This window comes from Bufo gargarizans, chromosome 1, assembly GCF_014858855.1.
Source record: "Bufo gargarizans isolate SCDJY-AF-19 chromosome 1, ASM1485885v1, whole genome shotgun sequence".
NCBI lineage: Eukaryota > Metazoa > Chordata > Amphibia > Anura > Bufonidae > Bufo > Bufo gargarizans.
The window spans coordinates 719,948,447-719,961,300 of NC_058080.1; the positions used below are offsets into that span (position 1 = coordinate 719,948,447).

The 12,854-nt window shown below is 43.7% G+C and overlaps 1 protein-coding gene across 1 annotated transcript in view; it reads right to left on the reverse strand.

Annotated features, from left to right (window-relative positions):
• Nucleotides 1-563: 563 nt before the first annotated feature.
• The window catches only part of LOC122930099 (mucosa-associated lymphoid tissue lymphoma translocation protein 1 homolog), a 53,987-nt gene continuing 41,696 nt past the window's right edge, over nucleotides 564-12,854 (reverse strand). Inside the window, exons 5-9 of the mRNA XM_044283452.1 lie at nucleotides 10,216-10,343; nucleotides 8,536-8,685; nucleotides 6,686-6,843; nucleotides 4,708-4,833; nucleotides 564-1,839 (exon numbers count right to left, since the gene is read on the reverse strand). Coding sequence (XP_044139387.1) covers nucleotides 1,321-1,839; nucleotides 4,708-4,833; nucleotides 6,686-6,843; nucleotides 8,536-8,685; nucleotides 10,216-10,343 — 1,081 coding nt within the window. The 3' untranslated portion in view covers nucleotides 564-1,320. The remainder of the gene's footprint in view (nucleotides 1,840-4,707; nucleotides 4,834-6,685; nucleotides 6,844-8,535; nucleotides 8,686-10,215; nucleotides 10,344-12,854) is intronic.

The following is a 12,854-nucleotide window of genomic DNA, read 5'->3' on the forward strand; positions in this document are numbered from 1 at the left end:
AGGGAATTATGAACAGTTCCAAATACCAGTCAATGTTGGCACAAAACCTTCAAGCTTCTGCTAGAAAGCTGAACATGAAGAGGAACTTGATCTTTCAGCATGACAACGACCCAAAGCATACATCCAAATGAACCAAGGAATGGCTTCACCAGAAGAAGATTAAAGTTTTGGAATGGCCCAGCCAGAGCCCAGACCTGAATCTGATTGACAATCTGTGGGGGGCTGTGCACAGAAGATGCCCTCGCAATCTGACCGATTTGGAGTGTTTTTGCCAAGAAGAGTGGGCAAATCTTGCCAAGTCAAAATGTGCCATGCTGATAGACTCATACCCAAAAAGACTGAGTGCTGTAAAAAAATCAAAAGGTGCTTCAACAAAGTATTAGTTTAAGGGTGTGCACACTTATGCAACTGTATTATTTTATTTTTATATTTTTTTCTTCCCTCTACCTAAAAGATTTCAGTTTGTTTTTCAATTGAGTGGTACAGTTTATAGGTCATATTAAAAGGTGGAAAAAGTTCTGAAATGATTTATCTTTGTCTCATTTTTTTACATCGCAGAAACCTGACATTTTAACAGGGGTGTGTAGACTTTTTATTTCCACTGTAGTTGCAATGTCAGAAGCAGTGATAGGTCCTCTTTAAGGATGCTGTACAATCGGGCCATGATAATGCAGTCGCCTACAATTGAAACCAATTTTTTACTGCTCCAGTGCCTCAAAAATAAAAAGAATTAAGCTTCTTTGCATCTAGTCTTGATTAAACATATCCTGCCGTTTTATGTATACAGTTCCTATGCAGATTAATGCGCTGCTCTCTTCCATCTGCCCCCTGTTAGGGCTAGTGCCGTCTATAGGTCAGCGAGAGGAGGGGTCAAATGTAAGGGTGTAACACATGACTGTAGGATAAGACTACATAGGATTTGTCTGTAGTCTGTAACCATGGAAATAGATTGGTCTGCGTAGGAGCTGTAGACCTAAAACGGTAGTATATTTCTGATCAGTAGAAATGGATCCAGCATACATAAATAAGAAAGCTTTATTTAAATCAAAGTAAAAACCATCACAGGAAAAATCACATCAAACTGACGCGTTTCAACCATAGCAAAGCATCTTAATCATATTTCTGATTAGGACTAAACGTTGGTTCCATTTTATTTTCGACACACTGGAGCAATAAAAAAATGGTCAACATAGCCTTTAAAAAAGTTGACCCAATGATAAATAAAAGTTATCATCCACAATACTGATAATAACAATACTATATCAACAAAGTGAAATTCATTTACATTTCTGTGATTTTACACATCCATCACTTTTAATATTAATAACCAAAATTGTCATCTGTGCTCTCCTCTGGTACATTGCTATGTCTTGACATTGTGACGTTACTATATGGTGACCTGTATTCTGAGAAGTACCTCCTTCCGTAATTAGAAGGGTACCCGGAATAGTTTTCTGGCTGCATGTTGCTTCTTAAGTTCTGTGGGTAGACATGGAGCGGTGACTGTGAGTATCGAGGGTTTGTAAAAAGATGAGAGGGTCTGGAAAGTGGCGATGAGGCTGCAGCAGTCTCTGGACTGTGGAGTACATGACTGAGTTGTGTGCCTGGACCATGAGGCATATGACTGGGTTGTGCGCAGGAACTAGGAGGTACATGAATGGGCTGTGTGCTGGGACTATGAGGTATATGACTGTGCTGGGCTGAGGGACTTCGGAGTCCAGAATGAATGTTTAATTTTGCAACCAGAGGCTTTCCCACGTCGATTTTCTTTCTTTCGTCCAACATCTCTTCAACACCTTCAATGACGTAGGTCAAGCATACGGTAAAGGTCAACTTCTCCTGAAGGTAAAAACATAAAAAATTTAATATGAAATAAAGTATAATAGTTTGGGCTATTGGTCCATTATTAGTAACCTACAGTAGTGCCCCATGCTATGCCATGCTGAGGTCTCATATGAGGAGAACCTCATCTTTCCCTATCTTAGGAGAGGGTAAGGAACAGTGACAGGAACCTCGATGTACAAAAACAAATGTTTCCCACTATGACTACTCAACATGGTAAACAAATGCTTATAGAACATCTGTCAGCAGGGTGAACCCTATTAAACCAGTCAGGGCTAACCCTACTTATTTGTGTTGCAGCATTCCCTCATTTTGAGAAAATTCACTGCTACTTGATACGCAAATGTGGTTGTTGGAGCACCAAAGGGCTGGACTGAGCCCTCAAAGCAACATTTCATCACCCTTCAGTCCCCCCATTCTTGATTGACCTGGCCAGACATCTCACCTGGTCCTGTATTTCCACACTTGTACGTGTTGGACTAGTTTCTGTGCCTAAGCAGAGGGTCTGCTGCTGTCAATGACATCCGCATACACCCGAAAGTGGAGGTGGCTGCATCAGATGGAGGAGTTGAGCAGAGCCTCCACCTGAAGCTGCTGCTTTCACTTCCAAGTGTACACTGACGTCATTGATGCATGTGCAGTAGGTATCTGTGCTGCTTAGGATGCAGCAGATCTTCTGTGCATGTGCCAATACTCGGACCAATGGTGTAAACGCAGGAACGCTGTGTTGGGTGAGATGTCTGACCCTAGCAATAAAGGGGTAGTGTATGAACGTGTGGGTGGTGCTCCGAGGACTCAGGCTAGCCCCTGGGTGCCCCAACAACCTCATTTCCATATCAAGAATATTATATTTTCTATGGAACGGGCTATACTGCTGACAAATGCTCTTTAATTTACTTTGATTCTTACAAAGTTAGGTACACCTATTAAGTCACCATCAAAAATAATGGAGATCTAGGTGGGTGACAACAACAAAATTGTCAAGAAATAATATACACTTTTATTAAAAGACCACATGATCCCAAAGAAGATCTGAAGGGGTAAACTGGCTTCTGGGCCCCAATGCAAAATCTGTACCAGGGCCCCCATCTTTCAGGTACTGTTTACAATACTGGTGTCTTCTTGTGTAGTAGAGAAGCTTTGGGACTGTCTCTGCACCATCTATAGATATGCCCTAGAAGATGACCAAAGAAGGTCTTATTGTGCAACCCAAATATTAATAGAACTTTGTAGAGTAAAGTTGATAAGTGCTTTACAGTGATTGGAAACCTTTGTTTTAAGTCTGAAAGTTGTCAGCTAATTCCCAGTTAATGTCACTGGTTGGGTTTTCACAATGTGGTGGCTCAAAGATGGACAGATGTGATATTTTTTCCTCTATGGCCTAAAATGTAAGTTCTATTCATATAATAGCTTTAACCTACCCCTACCTGCTCACTCCATATCTGGACCAATCTTCTTTTTTGGGAATACAAAGATTGGATAATTAAAATTAAGAAGGTCCCCTGGTTCATAACACCCATTGTCATATGCCCTATTAGGGCGCTCCTCTGTTCAGGATCTTCATTTTTTGGCCAGAGTGAAGAGCAGTTACAAAGAGTGTCTCAGTCTATGGAGGACCTGTCCTGTCCTGTATTACACAGACAATTCATTGACTAGAATAGTCACTGTGTAATGCTTCATTTCCCTTGTGGTGGCGCTGCAGGGAAACAGAAGACTTAGGCCTCTTTCACACGAGCGTGTCCGGATAAGGTCTGGATGCGATGCGGCAAACCTGCGCGAGTAGGTACCCAATTGCAGTCAGTTTTGACTGCGATTGCGTTCCGTTGTTCAGTTTTTATCACATGGGTGCAATGTGTTTTGCACGCGCGTGATAAAAAACTGAATGTGGTACCCAGACCCAAACTTCTTCACAGAAGTTCAGGTTTGGGTTCAAGGTTGTGTAGATTGTATTATTTTCCCTTATAACATGGTTATAAGGGAAAATAATAGCATTCTTAATACAGAATGCTAAGTAAAATAGGGCTGGAGGGGTTACATTTAAAAAAAAAAAATATGTAACTCACCTTAATCCACTTGTTCGCGCAGCCGGCATCTCTTCTGTCTTCATCTGTGAGGAATAGGACCTTTGATGACGTCACTGCGTTCATCACATGGTCCATCACCATGGTGATAAGTATGTGACGGACCATGTGATGACTGCAGTGACGTCACCACAGGTCCTTTTCCTCACAGATGAACGAGCGCGAACAAGTGGATTAAGGGGAGTTAAATTATTTTTATAATTTTTAACCCCTCCAGCCCTATTGTACTATGCATTCTGTATTCAGAATGCTATTAGTTTCCCTTATAACCATGTTATAAGGGAAAATAATAGTGATCGGGTCCCCATCCCGATCGTCTCCTAGCAACTGTGCGTGAAAATTGCAACGCATACGCACTTGCTTGCGATTTTCATGCAGCCTCATTCACTTCTATGGGGCCTGCGTTGCGTGAAAAACGCACAAAATAGAGCATGCTGCGATTTTTACGCAACGCACAAGTGATGCGTGAAAATCACTGCTCATGTGCACAGCCCCATAGAAATGAATGGGTCCGGATTCAGTGCGGGTGCAGTGCGTTCAACTCACACATTGCACCCGCACGGAAAACTCGCCCGTGTGAAAGGGGCCTTACTGCCAGGTTTCCTTACAGATTAGGCTACTTTCACATTTAATTCCACTATTAAGATCAGTCATAGGATCTCAATAGCGGAAGAAAAGGCTTCGTTTTGCCCCCATTCATTGTCAATAGGGACAAAACTGAACTGAACGAAACGGAATGCACCAAAATGCATCAGAAGGATCACAGTACATTTTGCATACCTACCTTTAGTTTTTGCAGGGAACTCAGACGGGTGTATAAGCATTGCTTCGGAAGGTCCTTAGATACCAAAAAGCTTCCCGTTTCCTCTGGGGTGTCTTTATTTGTTTCTTTGGGGTCAATGTATAACTCCTGTATAAAGACAAGCAAAACATTTAATTTTTATTTTTTTCGCAACACACATTAGACAAAAATCACCGAAACTCACAAATTTTGGCCATGCGTGCATGTGTACAGGGGGATGGGAAGGAATGTCTGTATGGCCACCTTTACAATGTGTTTCTCGGGAGCCCAGACCTCTATATCATATATATTGGTGGTGGACGCTACTCCAACTTAACAGTTGTATCTAGGCCTTGGTATTGAACGTGGTGCAAGAGCCCCTCTGTATCATAAGAAGTAGTTGGGGGCCCTATTACACTTTTAAAAATTTATTTTTAGGGTTTAGGAGTTTCAAGTTGTGCCTCTGCCTACGCCAGCCCTTGGGTTCCAATCTAAAAGAGTACTTCACTGACCAAAGGCTACTTTCACACTTGCGGTAGCTTTTTCCGGCAGGCTGTTCCGGCAGGGGAACAGCCTGCCGGATCCATGCTACTGCAAGTCCATCGTGCTGCCGGAAGTCCGCTCCGGCCCCATTCACTATAATGGTGGCGGGTCGGAGTTCCAGCTGCAACATGTCGAGAGGCGGCCGGAAAAAAAAAAAACGCAACACCTCTCGGCATGTTTGCCGTGCTGTGGCTGGACCTCGGGCCCGCCCATATTATAGTGAATGGCGCTGGAGCGGAGTTCCGGTGGCACTGTGGACTTTTAGTAGCACGGACCCGGCAGGCCGTTCCCCCGCCGGAACAGGCTACCGCAAGTGTGAAAGTAGCCTGAGGCTACTTTAACACTCACGTTTGGTGCGGATCCGTCTTTTATCTGCACAGACGGATCCACACAAAAAATGCAAATGCTTGTATCGGTTAATAACGGATCCGTTTGCATTATTCATAAAAAAAAAAAAGTCTAAGTCAAAACGGATCCGTCTTGACTTACATTGAAAGTCAATGAGGGTCGGATCCGTTTTAAATTGCACCATGTTGTGTCAGTGAAAAACGGACCTGTCCCCATTGACTTACATTGTAAGTCAGGACGGATCCGTTAGGCTCCGCATCGTCAGACGGTCACCAAAATGCTGCAAGCTGCGTTTTAGTGACCATCGAAAAAACACAACGGAGACCAAACGCAGCCAAATTGATGCATTCTGAGTGGATCCTTATCCATTCAGAATGTATTGGGGCTGAACTGATCCGTTTTGGGCCGCTTGTGAAAGCCCTGAAACTGATCTCACAAGTGAACCCAGAAACACCAATGTGAAAGTAGCCTAAGCTAAATGGCACCTTCACTGCAACTGAACAGAAGGCAGACCCGGGCTTGCTTTCACTCAGCTCAGAGTTTGGTACAATGTATCAGATATGAACTATGGAGTCCAGGGCAGCTCACAGAGATTTGTAATCCTGCTTAGTTTACACTGTAACAAAGCAACACAATATCAGGATGTGGCTTTAGATTTACATTAAACAGAATGTGTCATCAGAAAATCACCTAGTGTTTAAAATTTAAACAATAGGTGATTTTCTGATGACACATTCTGTTTAATGTAAAGCAAACATTTTTATGTTAAACATAATTTGTTTAGAATTTGTCAAGATTTTTTTAAATTATTTTGCTTGTCTGGTGACACATTATTTAGCATTTCTGAGGACACCGTGGTCCACAATTAGCGCATCCTCAAAATACGGATGTGGCCCGTGTTGCATCAGAATTTTTGCAGACTCATTGACTTCAATGGGTCCACGTTCCATCCTCTTGCGGAACAGACATACAGGTATGGACCGCAAAACACATACGGTAGTGTGAATGCTGCCCTAAGGCCGGGTGCTCTGTGTAATCCTCAACATCCTTCATCACACCAGACATGAAAAGAGCGAGAGCAGATACTCACTAATGGAAAGTCGGTGACGTTGGCCGTACACTGAGTGAGATCCTCAGGTTTGCTAATAATTTGGGAGTAGATGATCATGACATTGGAGAATTCCGCAGCAAACCCCAACTTGATTTTTATACCACAGTCAAACTCTATGCACATGCTGTCTGGGAGTTCTGCAAATGGAAGCATGGAAATATAAAAGAGCTATCTCGTAATTAATGTAAAAAAAAAATCAGACATCATATAGGACATGACAATCTCTTGTAGAACCAGCCCTGTACCTCACATGGATCCAGAGATCTCCACATTCATTGCTCTGCTAGGTTTATTTTAAACTGGAAGCTCAGGGAGTGTGCCCTTTCTGCTGCAGCCTTATACCAACTCAAGGGGCGTGTTCTTTTTTGCTGCATCTCTCTTTCTATCACAGCTCAAAGGGTGTATCCTTTCTGCTACAGTGATTTCCCTATCACAGTTCAGGGACGTATCCTTTCTGCTAAAATTCACCCTACCGCGGCTCAGGGGCGTATACTTTCTGCTGCAGCTCTTTCCCTATCACAGTTCAGAGTGCTTGTCCTTTCTGCTGCAGCTCTCTCCCTATCACACCCTCATGTATAAAACTACTAATACTACCTTTAAAATGGCCACACAATTGTGTACAAGTGCTATATATGGGCCATAATATTATTGGGGCCCTTAGTAAAGATTTTACATTGGGGTCCAGATTGTCTCATTATGAACAAGTGGCAAACCATATTATAAAGGCTCACTGAAGACATAAGGGTAGAATTATCAAACTGGTGGAAAGTAGAACTGGCTTAGTTGCCCATAGCAACCAATCAGATTCCACCTTTCATTTTCCAAAGGAGCTGTAAAAAATGAAAGGTGGAATCTGATTGGTTGCTATGGGTAACTAAGTCAGTTCTACTTTACACCAGTTTGATAAATCTCCCCCATAGATCTGACATGGTGGAGGGTTGGTTAGCAGCCTCCTTTCCCCTGTTTAGACATTACTCCAAGCTACATCAGCAGTGATTTTGAAGAAGCTGAGCTGTCAGGAGGGCTGCCATTTCCAAGAACCAAGGGGGTCATTTATCAAACTGGTGTAAAGTAGAACAGGCCTAGTTGTCCACAGCAACCAATTAGATTCCTTCTTTCATTTTTCACAGCTCCTTTGGAAAATGAAAGGTGGAATCTGATTGGTTGCTATAGGAAATGTCATAAAATCCCAGTCCCAGTCTACAGCAAAGCATGTGTGTGTGCTCCAGTGGCCAGTGTCAAACATGCAATATTTCCATACAGTTTTTATATAGATAATCACAATAAAAATTATATATATTTGTAATATTATAGTAATAATAATATATTTTTATATAAAAAAGAACATCAATATAATATAATGTCATTTTCTGATAAGATATTGCATTTAACAAGGTTTTATATAAATCTTAATGAAAGTTTCATTGTTATACAATAAAATAAGAAAACCACAGCTTTTAAACATACTGTGTGTTTCATTTCCTTCCTTCTTCCCTCCCTTCCTTTTGTCAAGATCTCTGCTTGGTTCCTTGAATGGAAACATTCAGCAGCCATAGAATGAGATGATATAATTCTTAATACTTGAAGTCGCCACTAGGGGGAGCTTCCTGTATACAAATCGATGCAGCACTCTTTGCTCAATTTGATCAACATGTATGCACAATCAGAATACTTCCCCTAGTGGCAGCTGTCATTTGCTTCGAGTCCAGAGGATGCCCCTATTACAGAGACCCCGAACAATCTGAAAATCTGCATGTAACGTTTTAATTTGGGCCATCTAGTTTCCTACAGTTCAATGCACTGATACGGTATTTTATCTGAGCTCTCACCATTCGCCTTTTCCCACTGCAGATTTCTCGCCAAGGACTCCGGAGAACATGCTTTGTGCTGTATGGGGTCAGTCAGCGCCCTCCTGGCGGATAGGCTGCTGCGGATTTCTAGCGCTTGCATTCCTTTGGTGAGCTGACAACGTCCCATATCTAAAGAATAAGAGATGTTAGTCCCCAAATACATGGAATAAATAGTGAATGGGGCTGTGTTGTAGTTTCCTGTGCGGAGGGCGGCCGGGAGCGTCACTGCAGCGTCACTGAGCGGCAGCAGCGGACAACTAGCGCTGTATCACCTTCTTTGTAAGGATCATATGGGGTTTTACTACTAGTTTTACCCGAATCCAAGCAATAGGCCAAACAAGAACTGCACCATAAAAACAAAAGGGGGCCGCGTTTCATTTCTGCCTCCCATTCTTTCCAACCATCGCAGAGCGGCGGTTTAAAGCTGTAATGGCGCTAAGAAGGAACATGTCGCTTCCTGGCGCGGTCGTTTTCCACATTGCTTCCCATAGAAAAGAATGGGAGGCAGAAACGACACGGACGCCAGCGTAATATCGGAGCCAAAATTCCGCTCAATAGAAAACACAGTGTGAACGGGTTGCAATCACCGTGGGCCACGGTTTTTGGCCCCCAGAATAGTTATGACATCCCCTCCTCCGCACTGAAAGAGAAAGGAGCAGGTAACAACTGACAACCACGAATACTGGTGTTTGTCACCCCTCTTTCCATAAACTCCTAAATCACCAGTCTAAGGCCTCATGCACACGACCGTATGTATTTTGCGGTCCGCAAAAAATATGGATGACGTGTCTGGGTGCATTCCGTATTTTGCGAAACGGAATAGCTGGCCCCTAATAGAACAGTCCTCTACTTGTCCGTAATGTGGACAATAATAGGACATGTTTTTTTTGGAACAGACATATGGAAACTTCCATTTTTTTTGTGGACCCATTGAAATGAATGGTTCCACATACGGTCCTCAAAAAAAACCTGGTAAGGACATGGAAAGAATATACGTTCATGTGCATGAGCCCTAAAGGTGTTGCAAAGTGATACATTCCTTGATCTAATATTGATCCGCGGCAGAGTCGCCCGAGGATTAGCTCCACTGCATTAAAGTCCTGAATTCAAGGCTAATCCTTGGTATTTTCGGTCAAAATAAGCTCTTGATTTAATTTGATTTTTTTCACCACACTGGTGGAAATAACCATGGACATTCTCTCATGCATGTAGTTAAGGAAACCCTAATCAGAGGCACGAAATCCACACCTAAAGCCTAATTCACATGTCCATGCTGAAATCCGTAAAAAAAGGTGGTCAGTCATGCCTCCGTAAAGATGTCCGTGATGTATCCGTGTTGCGCCCATGTGTCCGTTTTCTGCTGTCCGTGTGTCATCCGTGTTTTAATTTTTAAAGCATCTCTTCCTAATGATCCGTGAAAAGGGTTGAAACATGGATGGTTTTCACAGACCCATAGATTATAATGGGCGTGATAGATCCGTGAACATGGACAAAATAGAGTATGCTTCTGTGCTAAAACCACGGACACACGGACCGCGCTAAAACACTGATGTGTGAATACACACATTAAAATGAATGGGGGCGTGTGCTGTCCGTGGAGAACACGTACTTGTGAATAAGGCTTAAATCAGAAATCCGATACGAGCGGTATGTTCTCACCTTCTCCAACCTCGTCCAGCAGAACGGTGATCTTCTTATCCTCTAATAGGCGATTCTTGAGAAACTTCATGAAAATACCGTTGGCTAGATCTGAATGTTGAATTTCGAACGCCTCTGCCCCCTGGCACCTAGATATACGAGAATACATCAAAAACCTCATTCACTACTCAGTACAATAATCTGTGCCAGTGGCAGTGCCCACCAGAACTCACCACCAACCTCCTACTAAGGGTATGGTCAGACGGCAAACATGTTAAAATCTGCATGGAAAATAGTCCGCGTGAACATACCCTTAGGCCTCATGCACACAACCGTTGTTTTGATCCGCATCCAAGCCGCATTTTTTGCGGCTCGGAGGCGCACTCATTCACTTGGGGCTGCAAAAGATGTGGATTGCACTCTGTGTGATGTCCGCATCCATTGTTCCGTTCCGTGGCCCCGCAATAAAAATAGAACATGTCCTACTCTTGTCCGTTTTGCGGACAAGCATAGGCATTTCTATTATGGGCGGCCCGTTCCGTAAATTGCGGAACGCACACGGACGACATCCCTAGAAGATTTGGTGGCTAAGACCGCGTTATGAATGCGCCGTCTGAGCTCAGGATAGTACATAGAAGAAAGGGGCCCCATAGCATAGATCAAATGGGCCCCCATAGTGGTGCCAAGACCAGAAGGACCTACTGTATATTTCTCCATTCCTACTTCCATGACCCTTGGGTCTATTCCCTGCCCTCTTGTAGTCCGTTCTGGAGAGGGTTTTTGGCACTTAATAGCTGGGCAACCATAGCTGGGCCCCCATTTTTCAAGGGCCCCATAGCTGCAGTATGGAGAGGCTCTAGGTTATGTTTGCCTTTGACTGTGCAGTTTTTCTCTTCTAAGCTCAGTATTTGTTCTCTAGACTTCTCCTGCCTTTAAATTCTGGGAGAGGAAGCAATCGTCTGTCACCATAAAAGAGGTTGTGTCATAAAACATATTCTACATATTTCATACCAGCACCTGGATCTGAATACTTTTGTAATTGCATGTAACTAAAAATGTAGCACAGCCGCTGAGCTATTCAATAAAATGTATCTGTATAGCGCCACCTGCTGTTTGTTCTTTTCCTTATTTTTTTTGTCCTTCTCATTGAGCTGGTCAAACGTGCTCAGTTTAAGGCCTCATGCACACGACCGTTGTGTGCATCCGTGGCCGTTGTGCCGTTTTCCGTTTTTTTTTCACGGACTCATTGACTTTCAATGGGTCCGTGGAAAAATCGGAAAATGCACAGTTTGGCAGCCGCATCCGTGATCTGCGTTTCCTGGCCGTGAAAAAAATATGACCTGTCCTATTTTTTTTCACGGCCAACGGTTCACGGACCCATTCAAGTCAATGGGTCCGTGAAAAATCACGGATGCACACAAGATTGGCATCCGTGTCCGTGATCCGTGTCCGTGATCCGTGTCCGTTTTTTCCTATCATTTCAATGGCAAACTTGACTTAGATTTTTTTTTTCATTTTTCATGTCCGTGGATCCTCCAAAAAACAAGGAAGACCCACGGATGAAAAAACGGTCACGGATCACGGACCTACGGACCCCGTTTTTGCGGACCGTTAAAAAAAAATACTGTCGTGTGCATGAGGCCTAAGTCAGTGTTAGAAGCTGTGGCAGTTACAGGGCGAAAACTGCAGCAGAAAGGACCCCCCACTTTGAGCTGTGATAGGGAGATAGCTTCAGCAGAAAGGACACGTCCTCAGGCCGAAGTTATTCTAGCAGAGCAATTGGAGCAATGAATGTGGAGATCTCTGGACCCATGTGAGGTACAGGGCTGGTTCTAGCTTTGTTAGAAAGAGATTGTCATGTGCTATATGATCTCTGATTTTCATTTTTGACATCAAGTATGGCATAACCCCTGTAAGGGTACTTTCACACTTGCGTTGTTGGATTCCGGAAGGCAGTTCTGTCGCCGGAACTGCCTGCCAGATATGGAAATCCGTATGCAAGCGGATAGCATTTGTAGACGGATCCGAATGTGGAACAGTCTCACAAATGCATTGCAATACCGGATCCGTCTCTCTGGTGTCATCCGGAAAAATGGATCCAGTATTTTATTTTTTTTCACACTTTTAAAGGTCTGCGCATGTGCAGACCGGGAAACCGAATCCGTTTGTCCAGAACACTTGGTGCTGGATCCGGCATTAATGCATTTCAATGGAAAATAAAGCCGGATCTGGCATTCCTGCAAATGTTCAGGAATTTTGGACAGAGAAAATACTGCAGCATTGTCACTTGATCACTTAGAGGATCCGGACTAAAAAGTCCTGCATGTCCGACTTTTTAGTCCGGCGGCTTTCGCCGTGCACCGCCGTGCTGCGCCGGAGCTCAGCCCCCATCCCCATTATAGTCAATGGGGACGGAGCGGCGGTCCGGCGGCTCGGCGAAACAGCGGAAGGACGGATCCGACAGGGAGACCAACCTGCCGGATCCGTCCTGCTGCAAGTGTGAAAGAGCCCTAAAGGTCTCTCTGGCTATCAATCACTGTGAGAGAACCCTTCCCCTCCATCCACCGAGCAGAGAATTCTTGTCGGACCGGATTCTTCTCCTTCAGACATGAGTAAATTTAAAAAAAAACTTTTTGTGTCATTGACATTTTAGCTCTGTT